The sequence below is a fragment of the Pteropus vampyrus genome, unplaced genomic scaffold (assembly GCF_000151845.1).
Source record: "Pteropus vampyrus isolate Shadow unplaced genomic scaffold, Pvam_2.0 Scaffold219, whole genome shotgun sequence".
Classification (NCBI taxonomy): domain Eukaryota; kingdom Metazoa; phylum Chordata; class Mammalia; order Chiroptera; family Pteropodidae; genus Pteropus; species Pteropus vampyrus.
Genome location: NW_011889000.1, coordinates 1,746,729 through 1,758,508, shown reverse-complemented (window position 1 = coordinate 1,758,508; position 11,780 = coordinate 1,746,729). Strand labels below are relative to the sequence as shown.

At 44.4% G+C, this 11,780-nt stretch overlaps 2 protein-coding genes and 1 pseudogene across 3 annotated transcripts in view; 2 read left to right on the top strand and 1 right to left on the bottom strand.

The window, feature by feature from the left end:
- TMEM251 (transmembrane protein 251) overlaps window positions 1-1,266 on the bottom strand; it is a 3,644-nt gene extending 2,378 nt beyond the window's left edge. Inside the window, exon 1 of one of the 2 annotated variants that reach the window (XM_011373168.2) lies at window positions 831-1,266. In XM_011373168.2, the coding sequence (XP_011371470.1) occupies window positions 831-1,234 (404 nt within the window). In that variant the 5' untranslated portion in view covers window positions 1,235-1,266. Of the gene's footprint in view, window positions 1-402 lie in introns of both variants that reach the window. The other variant, XM_023538362.1, reaches the window with a different exon arrangement.
- Window positions 1,226-3,306, top strand: MOAP1 (modulator of apoptosis 1). Its single transcript, XM_011373169.2, has 2 exons — window positions 1,226-1,366; window positions 1,462-3,306. Exon 2 carries the CDS (start codon window positions 1,585-1,587, stop codon window positions 2,644-2,646), a length of 1,062 nt encoding a protein of 353 aa, XP_011371471.1. The 5' UTR covers window positions 1,226-1,366; window positions 1,462-1,584; the 3' UTR covers window positions 2,647-3,306.
- Window positions 3,307-8,775: 5,469 nt separating this feature from the next.
- On the top strand, window positions 8,776-8,895 carry LOC111747369 (annotated as a pseudogene).
- The last annotated feature ends 2,885 nt before the right edge of the window (window positions 8,896-11,780 follow it).

Below are 11,780 nucleotides of genomic sequence, written 5' to 3'. Positions count from 1 at the left end.
TGTCACATCTATTCCAAATGTACTTGCTTTATTTCCAATGAGTTCTAAAATACTCCACTATCGCATTTACATTTTAAAAAATTAAAATTACATTAAGAAATGTAAACAACTTACAGGTTGTTTTATGGAATAGTTATGAAGAAGTACAAAAAGTTTCACTATCTATTAAGTCTGCTTTTATGTGAATCCCACAGAATAAATAAATAATTATATCTGGTTTAAAGAGGTTCAGGACACCTTCTATTAAGACACGAATTAAACTAGTGTCCTAAGGAACATTTCACTTTTACAGTTCAAAATTTTTTTGACTTAATAGTATTGTTTCAGACGTGAAAATTTGGTTCTACACGTCAAACCGATGCCGGGGCCCCCAAGTCAAGACAGTAACTCTTACACACTTACAGTGGTCCCGAGAATCTTCCTGTTCCCACGGCAAGCGTTAAAGAGTCACTCAGTTCTGAATAATCAGGTGGCTTTGGCATTTCAGAGAAAGCCACCATAAAAGAAATCCCCGGGGTCACCGGCTGGGAGAAAGGTGAACGCGACCAGCCTGGAGCACAAGCTAATTGTGATTAAGCAAAGCGTGACTGCGGCCGGTCACGCGGCGGTCCGGCCCCAGTCGCTGCTGCCGGAGCCCCTAGCCTGTGTCGCCTGGCGGGGAGGCTCCCCAGCCGGCCCCGCCCCCTGTCGCGCTGCAGCGCCCGCCGGCCGCGACCAGAGCTGCGCGGCGGCACCAGGCCCGGGCCACTCCGCCTTGCAGCGCCGGGAGCCCAGTGCCGGGCAGCGGCCACCGGCCGAGCCTGCAGAGCTGGGCAGGCCCCGGATCTCACCTTCCTGTCCGGTTGGCCAGCCCGCTCGCGGTCCCGGATGCTGCCACAGTCGGGGCTTCCGGCACGGCCCGGAAGCGCGCGCGCCCCGCCTCGAAAGGTCCGCCTCCCGTGGTGACGTCAGGGCGCCTCCGCCAGCGGCGCGCGCCCCGGGTCTCACTCCGAACAGCTCCGGTTGGGACGCAGGAGGAGGCTGCGACGGCGTCTGGTCGGTGTGTCCCTCCAGGTGGCGGCCGCCGGGGTCTGGCCGCTGCACGTCTCCTCGGCCTTTCCCCGGTGTCTCGCTCGCGACTCTGATCTCCCCATCGCTCCTCGCCGCGGAGAGCCCTGCAGCGGCGGGGCGGTCCCCCCCCCGCCGCCGCCGTCGCGCCTCTGCACAGCCCCCGGTCGCCCTCTCGAGTGCCCATCCGAGTGGAGCGGCTGCCTTCCAGCTCCTCAGTCTGGCCTCCCGGGAATCATCGGGACCCGGCTGGCGCCTGGGTCCCTGGCGTAGACGCGGGCACAGACAGCTGGATAACAGCGGGGCCCCCGAGGACGGGGTAAGATGGCTGCTTGCCGCAGTGGGGGTGCGCGGGGCTTCCCGGGCCCTGGGCCTTTGACACCTTCAATTGACCTGACTGCTTTGTCCCCACAGGCCGTCGAAACTCGAGACGTTGACTGGACATATTTGGAATATTTCGGAGGAATACTGTGAATTGCGGTGGCACCAGAGCCTCCAGCAAATTGAAATTTAAATCTTACCGTGGTAGGCACCATCATGACACTGAGGCTCTTAGAGGACTGGTGTAGGGGGATGGATATGAACCCTCGAAAAGCGCTGTTGATTGCCGGCATCCCCCAGACCTGTAATGTGGCAGAAATGGAGGAGGCTCTGCGGGCTGGTTTAGGTCCTTTGGGCGAGTACAGACTGCTTGGGAGGATGTTCCTGAGGGATGAAAACAGGAAGGTGGCCTTAATAGGGCTTACCGAGGAGACTAGTTATGCTCTGGTCCCTAAGGAGATACCTGGAAAAGGGGGCGTCTGGAGAGTGATCTTTAAGCCCCCTGACCCAGATAATGAATTTTTAAGACGATTAACGGAATTCTTAGAGGGTGAGGGTGTGACATTAGGTGAGTTGACCAGAGCCCTTGGGTATGGAAACGACCCTTTTGACCTAGACCAGGACATGGTCCCAGAAATACGGGCCCCTTTGTTGGCACAGGCATTAGATGAGGCTCTGCAGCCTGCCCTGCAGTACTTGAAATACAAAAAGCTGAGAATATTCTCAGGCAGTGATCCTCCAGAACCAGAAGAGGAAGAATTTGAACCTTGGCTGTTTCATACCACTCAAATGATGAATACGTGGCAGGTGTCAGATGCTGAAAAAAGAAGGCGATTGCTAGAGAGCCTTAGAGGCCCCGCATATGATATTATTCGTGTCCTCAAGATAAACAATCCTTTAATTACAGTCCCTGAATGCCTGCAGGCCCTTGAGCAGGTTTTCGGGGTTATTGATAATCCTAGGGAGTTGCAGGTCAAATATCTGACCACTTACCAGAAGGAAGAAGAAAAACTATCTGCTTATGTTCTAAGGCTGGAGCCTTTATTACAGAAACTGGTAGAGAGAGGAGCAATTGAGAGAGAAGTTGTGAATCAGGCCCGCCTAGACCAAGTCGTTGCTGGAGCAGTCCACAGAACACTGCGCAGAAAGGTTGCTCTGACAGAGGACGGCTTGGCCCCTGGCTTATTAGAGTTACTGGCACTGATAAGAGATGAAGAGGCAGCTGATGAGGAGGAGGAGGCCCTTCTCCAGGCAGGATTAGAGGGGCATTTCACCTGAATCTTAGGAAACCAGGAAGGGGTATTTGACAGCAGATCATGGAGGCAGAACAGTCAGTATACTCCAGTGATAGACTAACCAACTCCTACCTTGTGCCAGGTGGCTCATTCTTGTATAGTTCTCAGTATAAATTCATTGTCGTTTCTGTGCCAATTTAATGTCTCCTAAATGTGTCATTGATTAGGAAGGCTGTAGCTTTGCACTGGTATCTATATATTTAAATTCACCCGTGTGAATTTTTTGTCATAAAATAATTGTACAAAGGTCTGTCACTGCACGTGTGTGATACTGTGAGAGGAAGGCAGGGGTCAGGTGTGTCTGCCGACCAGATCTCGTGGAGATGTCGTATTGTGTGGTAACAGGTGCAAGTGTAGCGTTTCAGATGTGATAATGTATCATAGTTTTTAGGTGTGTATTGTCCTCTCTTTATCATGAAGATCGTGAGCAGTGTTTAAGATATTTTCTGTGTACCAGAATTTTATTGTTTCTGTGCAGTCAGAATGAGGCAGAGTTAAATGCTGAGGGTGTGGACAGCTGCCATCTCTAATCCCAGGTTCCTAATTGTGTGTCATCAAAACATCTAGTTCTGAATGTCATTTTAATAGGTGTTGTAAAATTACAGGCATGAACTCATAAAATAAAGGAATGCTAATAAAATGACCTGTTTTATCTATTTGGTTTTTATCAAGTGGCCAAAGAGATTTCATTTGAACAAAGGGTTCTGAAAAACACTGAATTTACACTATCTTAATTCCTTGGACACTTCCCTCATGGTGCCCCGGGGTTAGGAAGTAGTTTTCTAAGTGAAATTGGCAGAGGGACCTATTAAAGCAACAAGCACACGGGATGAAACTACACAGATTAGTGCTCGTAGTAGGTGAGTACATTGATACATCAAGCGCATTGATCTGGAGGATGAAAGGAACGTATTAAACATTGCATACCTCTGCGTGGCAGACTGGACTAAATATTTTTCCATGTCATTTCTCAGTCCTCTTAAAAATCCTGCAATATAGGAATGGGCACACAAAGGTTACAAAAAACTCACCCAAGGTGAAACATCTTGTTTTTACTTAACTGCTGGGCCCATATTTTTTCCCACTGCCAAACAGGAGACGCAGTCACAAGGGTATCTACTCAACAGCCTCACAAGGGAAGCAGAGCGGATGTTAAACACATTTTATAAATATATCTTGTATGCATTAGTGTGGAGTGCATTATTCCAACTCACTACTGCAAACTAGGAACTATTAGAAGTAGGGAGTATGAGAACCTGTAAGGGGCAGCTGGGACTGTGGCATAGGTCAGTGATTCAGTCCTTAAAAATGATAGGAAGAAAATCATAGAAGTTTAAAAATCATTGAAAGATAGGATAAAGTCATTACTTTTAATAATAATACCCAAGAGGACCAAATTTGGGATGTATACCATTGGTTTAGTTTCAACGGCATAGTAAAATATTTCTGTTAAGACTAAATGTCATTTCATTGTAAGTTCTTCCACTATAGAAAACTTATCAGCCATAATTTTGTACACCTTGATACATGTAATTTTTATTTATCAATTATACCTCAATAAAATGAAAAAGCTAAGTACTAGATGATATATGGGCTCTGGATAAATTCAAAAGTATAACTCTGATCTCTATATGTATATTGTCATTTATGTGCCACCTTAGTAGTGGGAAGTGGTATCAGCTGCATTTTGCTGATACAGACATGGCGTGTACACAAGTGTTAAGTGTTACAGCTCTTCTAATATGTGAGGCACTCAGCTGGGGTATGTAGTTAAATTTAAGTTATAATCCCTGCCATGGAGGTCTATTCAGAGTCAGTGATAGCTGACACAGCACTTGCCAGGGGCCAGGCACTGAGCACCACTGATGGCCCTGAGCACCACTGAACGCATTTTGTACCATTTTACAGATGAAACAGGCACAGAGAGGTGACTCGCCCAGGGTTTCTCAGCTAATGAGTGACAGGGCTAAGATTTACACCCAGGCAGATTATTTCCATAGTCTTTGAGCTTAATCTATTCAGAGCTGCCATGTTAAATTCTCAGAAGCCTGTGAGAAACACCATTGCAATTGCCCCTGTTTTATAGATGAAAGGCTTGAGGCTCAAAAAGCCTCGAAGGCAAGGACAAGCGCACATAGTCTGACTCCCTAGATCTTTTCTTAAGGTGCTCTGACATAGGCATCTGGTTAAGACTGCATCATTGTCAAAAATGACAATGTTAAGTTTATGAAATCATGTGAAATAATAAATGTATATTCTTTCCAAGCTATGTTACAACACGAACAGCGAAACACTAAAATGTATAACTAATGTTGGGATGATGGGATCATAAGGATAATTTATTTTTTTGTTATTATTTCCTAAATGTGTTTTTTAAATGAAAATAAAAATACAAAGGAAGTGCTCAAAAAGCCAGAGGAAACTGGTATATCAAAGACATACGGGAACCAGCCTGAAAGAGCTCCCACTGGCAAAAGCTACAACAATTCGAGCGACGAAATGAACAGTTCAGTGTTGGATTGTAATCCGAAGTATAAGATAAATGTCCATGAGTTCATGCTGATAAAATAAATGAATGAATAAATAAATGTGGGAGAAGAGTCAAATTTTCCTTACAGAAGAATTTCAAATCCTTTATATGGATACTGCCGTTCTCAGGAGTTGGAATTTATTCCCTTCCCTGCTTAAGTGTGAGCTGCATTTAGGAATAGAGTATAGAAAGGAAAAATAGTAACTCTTAAGTAGACAAACCTTGGCTAGGCTCAAGGTCGGTCATGTGGACAGCATGTACCCCTGATATGATGTGATAACGAGGGCAGTTCGCCTCTGGTATTCTTCCTCAAAATCCATAACCCAGTCTAATCATGAGAAAAACACCAGACAAACCCAAATCGAGGGATGTTCTACAAAATACCTGACCAATACTCCTTGAAACTGTCAATATCATTAAAAAAAAAAAAAGACTGAGAAGCGGTCACAGACCAGAGGGGACTAAGGACACAAGGCAACTAAATGCAATGTATTCTGGAAGGGATTCTGGAACAGATGAAGGACATCAGTGGGAAAGTGGAATCCAAATATAGTCTGGACTTTAGTTGATAGTAATATATCAATATTGTTTTCTTGTAGGTGACAAATGTACCGTGGTAATGTAAGAGATTAACAAGGGAAACCAGATGAGTATACCAGAATTCTCTGTACTATCTTTGTAACTTTTCTGTAAGTCTAAAGTTATTCTAAAATAAAATATTCATTGAAATAGATACATACATGCACACGCACAGAAATAACCAATGACCCGGGATGCCAGCGGATGAAATAAGTGACTAGGGAGTAAGTAACTGGAGAGCACCCCCTTTCCTAAAAATGGCAATTCGTCGAAATACCACTAGGTGGAAGTAGGCGCTCAGGTTAGGCCTCGGCTAAGCCATACACAGGGAAAAGGATTATCACATATGAAAGTGTCATACCTGCCCCCCATCAAAGACTGGAAAATTTCTCACACTTTATGTGGAAAAATAAGCACTTGCTCAATGCAAGACAGTGACTTCCTCTCTAGGTCCGTGATACTTCTAGAATCATCTAATTAGCTTGTCAGAGAGGCCTTGCCTTGGCAAATGGACTGATCCATTGTCGCAAGCGAGCACATTTATAGCAATTTCACTCCACTCCCAGCCAGAGCGTCTTATAACAATGATTTTAGAGGTCAACCTCTGAAAGTTTCTTATTTCAAAGAAACGACATTTAGGTCAAAAGTACGTTTTAGCCATCATGGGTTTCCCACCCTCTCCAGCCTCTGCTACCAGCAAACCTAACTCCGCTTTTAGAGGTGTTGATTTTCTTATGCACGTGTGTTACCATATAAACTGGAACAGTATATGAAATAATTTAATTCAATGTAAAATAGAACTGTAAGGCTCTTAGTCACCCCCCTAGGGGTGGATTGGGAGTCAGAAGGCTAGGGTCTAACAGAACAGAATATTGCAGATGAGGTAAGTGAGGCTCAGAGAAGGTGAGCGGCTTCTCAAGAACACACAGCTAGTTAGTGACAGACCAAAACTTGAACCCAAATTTGAGCCTGCCTCTGGCTCGCTCTGTGACCTGATGTAAGGGCACTTAATTCCTCTTGGACTTCAGTTTACTCATCCATAAAATCTACGGTCCCTTTTAGCTTGAAAACTATGTGACTCAAAAGATCTTCCATCTTTATATGAATATCCTTAATTTAAAAAACTGACTCTAAGTTCTTAACATGCTTAATATTTGTCACTCAACATGTATCCCCAAATATTATCAGGGCATCTTTTAATGAGTGTGCTTTCTAACTCTCTAACTAGATTCTATGTTTCCCTTGATATCAAGGTGTATTATATCTCCATATAAACCCGACATGGTGTTTCGCACTTGCAAGGTAACAAATATTTCTTAGCTAATTAGTAGTGCTCCAATGTGCCTTAGTACATGTAATAATAATCTGACCGTCATTTCTTAAGCTCTTCCTATGTGCCAGGCAGGTTGCTAAATGCTTTACATATATTACCTCATTTAATTTTAACTACAACCTTTGTATGTATATTACTATCCCTAATTTCAAGTGAAGAAACAAAACTTTGGAAAGGGGAAGTGACTTGTCTGGAGTTGCACAGCTAGAAGGTACCGAGATCTCTCAGGTTCCAAAGCCAGCTCCTTCGCCACTGTGCCAGACAGCCTCCAAGAGTATCTTGGCTCTGAACCCAACTGGCACCACTTCAAGAATGGATAGGAGTATGTGAATATAATCATTAGCGAACCCGTTTCTGACCATATAACCTGAAACCCTATCACCACTCCCCGATGTCTCCTTCCAAAATTTGATAATAATACAATCCAGATCACGCTGCCATAGGGACAACACTGCCCCGACCCAGCAACCATTAGCCCTCTTTCTCCTTGGTATCTAAAGCCAGATTTGTTCACCCACTTTACAGAACTGTGAATTTCAGAGAACCCAGCCTTCCCCTAGCCCCTGCAGGAAGTGAGGGTGGCAACTCGATTAGTTTAAGGTACTCTGCCAAACTACTTGTTACTTGTTTGAGGCATGGGCAATTCTATCCGGTGAAACATGAGCGGCTACTTTTTTTTTTTTTTTTAATCTTTATTTATGGGAGCATGACTCTGCTGCCAGAATGCCTCAATTCAAATTCCAGCCTCACCATTTTCAAACTCTATGACTTGGGACAAGTTTATTAACGCTTCCTGGGCTTCAGTTTCCACAACTGAACATGGAGATAATGACACTTCCTCGTAAGGTCACTGTGAAGACAGAATGAATGAATAATGTAAAGTGCTGAGAACTGTACCTGCTACTAGTAAGTGCTCAACCAACGGCGATTGCGTTTGTTCTCTATTGATACACAGCAGATAACCCCTAAATCTAGTGACTGAAAACAAATAGCCATTATCTCTCAGTGTCTGTGGATCAAGAATGGGGGGAGGGCCTTCACTGGGAGTTTCTGGCCCGCTGACAGACTGCATCCGAGGTGCTGGCCAGCACTGCCTCTTGGGAAATCGTCCAAGCTCACACACAGGGGCCTCTCCACGTGGCTGCCTCATGATGGGCCGCTGATTTCCATCGGAAGCAAGCAATCCAAGAGAGGGTGAGAGAACACCCCAAACGGAAGCCACAGTCTTTTTATAATCTTATCTCAAAAGCGGCATCCCATTACTTCTGTCATATTCTATTCTTTAGAAGCAAGTCAATAAATCCAGCCTTAAACACACAATAGAATATAGAGATGTCAAATTATAACGTACCCCTGAAAATTATGTAATTGCATTAACCAATGTTACCTCAATAAACTTAATTTTTAAGAAGTTAAAAAAATATATTAAAGAATTATTAAAAATTAAATAAATAAATAAATAAATCCAGCCCATACTTAAAGAAAGGGAATTACATAAGGATGTGAATTCAGTTGTGAATCATTGGGGGCCGCCTGAGAGGATGCCCATGACAGATATACATATATATATAATTGTTTTTACATATACAGAGAACCTCTACTTTATATTTTACCCTAAAGTGATAAAATTCCTTTATTAGATCCAGGTTGAAAGAAAAAAAAAAAATCCAGTCTACGGCCATGCCACCTTGAACAAGCTCAATCCTGTCCGATCTCGAAAGCTAAGCAAGGTCGGGGCCTGATTAGTACTTGAATGGGAGACCACCTAGGAAGACCAGGTGCTGTAGGAGTAAAAAGAAAAATTAAATGAATGAATGAATGAATGAATTAAAGGATTGTAAGCTGACAAGGTCCTTGCAATCTCTGAGGTCAACCAAGGGTTGCCTCACCTAAAAGAAAAAGAAAAAAAATCCTCCATTGCATTCCTGGTCACTCATTTAACTCTTTCGTGTATCAGAGCGATAAACACAGGGTTGTTCTTTGCCCGTTCTACGGGCTGCCATGGCCCCTCACAGGTTTTATGACCAGCATATGTTCAGCGTGTTAGATAGAGTACAGGCATAATGACCTCCTCAGTCTCCCTCTTCTCCAAGCAGTGAATGCCCAGCTGCTTCTCCCTTTCCTCCCTTTTGAAGGCCTTTCAGGAGAAGCAGTACCTGCAGGCCCCCGGCGCACCCACCCTCCTGGGAGAGGACTTACCTTGTCAGCTGGGAGAGGACTTACCTTGCACCAACCAGCTTCTGGCTTCTCAAAAACTATACCTTCAATACGCAGCAAAAGCTTTTAAAATGTGTGTTTCTTTTTATCTAACATATGCCATCTGGATCTGTATCCTAAGAAACTAAGCAAGGATGTTCACACAGAATGGGCGAAGTTTTCCGTCACAATACTTTTTATTATTGTGAATAAAAAAGGAAACTATATAAATTCCCAATAATAAGTGATAGGTTGAGTAAATTGCACCATGCCCAAAGGGCTATAAACTTTGTAGCCATTAAAACAAAATTGTATTGTGTGGAAATATGCAATTGCTGTCTTGTAGGCCAAGACAATGATTGCATTTCGGTAATCTCATATGGTTCAACCCAATTGAAGGATATTTTTGGTATATGAATAGCTTTACAAATAGTTTTTTTGAGTGAAAAAACAAAGTGCAACAGTATTTCTGGAACAATCTCATCTTTGTGTTGACAAACACCCATCAATACATTTGCAAAGAAAAAATCTGGAAAAGCATACACTAAATGTTAACAGTAGTTATTTTTGGATGGCAGAATTATGGGCAATTTTACCTTTTTTTTTTTTAATGAAGTCTTAGCTTTTCTTCAATGAATACTTCCTATTGGTGTAATGTTTACGGATCCTTAACTAAATAAAATAAAACAAGCCATACGAGAGAAATTTCAAGAGAGAAACCCTGGAAAACTCTTATTTTTCATTAGTAATTTAGAATTCATTAAGCAAAGCAGGGGCTCAGCAGCTTCTCCTCAGACAGTAGATGTCCCAGTCTGAGCCAGCAGGAGAGTGGCCCAGCCTGACACTCTCCAAAGACAGGCTTTTTCTCTAAGCGACTAATCTCCATTTGAGTTTAGTCGAGACCAGAATAACTGAAGAAATGGGCACATTCTCCAGGATATCTGGTCAGACGCTTGCTTTCTCTCTCCAGTGTCCATTCCACCAGTGAGACCCTGTTTCTTATTTAGGGATTCTCTCCCCCATATTTAGCCATAGCCTGGGGTGGATCGATGACCTAGACCCAGACTGGTTAGTGAGTCACGAGGTGGGCATGAGGCCGGACCTAAGCTACTGAGGGATGAACTCCATTTCCTCAGCTCCCTCTTCCAGCCTTTCCGTGAAATTTTAAATTCAGTTACAGCTTTACTTTTTGAGCACTCATTTGCATGGTGTGATTATTCCATTTTATTAGTTTTTTGTTCTTGGCCATATTACTATTACTACCTATTAACTATTACTGCCTAACCAATTACCCAAAAATTTAGTGACTTAAAACAACAATAGTCATTTATTATCTCTCGCAATTTCTGTGGGTCAGGAATTCAGACAGGGCTTAGTGGAGATGGCTTGTCAGTTGCACGAGATCTTAGGCCTCGGCTAGAAGACTGGCAGGGGGCAGGGGGGCTAGAATCATCTGGAGCCCGTCCCTCACCTGTGCGGCCGGTTGTGCTGGGGTCAGCTCAGGGCCTAGCTGGGAAATGCTGTCTGCCTGAACACAGGCCTTGGTCCACCTGGCCTTTCCATGTGGTCGGGTTCCAAGGGCAAACCTGCCAAGACTCAGGCGGAAGCTGGATCCTCTTTATGACCTAGCTCCGAAAGTCATATGGCATCACTTCTGCTGTACAAACTGGTTAATGGCTGGGCCGTCACAGCCCCTCCCTAACCCAGACTTAAGAGCAGAGATCTCACTGCAGGGTCCTTAGGAGAAGAGCATGTGGCCTGGGATAAACATGCCTGGGAAAGGCGGACTGTCTCAATGGTTCATTATCTTTTATTACCACTTTCAGGATACTGAATCCAGCGTTTTTGTCTGTTTGGTTTTTAGTTTATCGTTTTAGTTTCCTACTGTTCCCGTTACTGTCTCCTCCAGTCAGATCCAGGGGCTGAGGCAACTGGACCCGCTGTTTGCGCCCTCAACTTGGCCAGAAGCCACGGGGACTGTGTCTTATGATGTTCCTGTCCCATCTGTGGGGAGCCCCACACCCAAGGTTCTTTTTTTCTGTTTGTTTTGTTCTCTCGTGTCGGAAACTTTTCTCAAGCGAGTCTGAGGAAACGTGTGGTGGGTTCTCAAACGTGCGAGGCTCCTTGGCTATCCATTCTCATCTGAAAGTATCTCACTGAATAGCCGATGGTTTGCACCGTTTTCATAGGTGGGGCTGGACACTTTGCTGCAGGATGACAGCACAGCAAATCAGTTTTCTGGGTGGGGGGCCCCCAAATGTCAGTAGCGGAAGGTCTGCTCTCCCAAACTGCTCAGTTTCTTCAGGGGAAGATCCTTTAATCTCCTGCCCCAGGGGATGAGTCTGATGAGGACGTTCCAGATGGGGAAGAGGCCGTGGGCGGTCTCGCTTGGAATGCGGACTCTCCTTGCTCGTCTGGTTCAGTTGGGAGCCTCGCCTGCACCCCGCGCTGTGTCTGGCCTCCTGAGTCAGCTGCCAAG

Coding starts and splice junctions, on each gene's coding strand:
- MOAP1 (XM_011373169.2), top strand. CDS start 1,585: ATGACACTGAGGCTCTTAGAGGACTGGTGTAGGGGGATGGATATGAAC.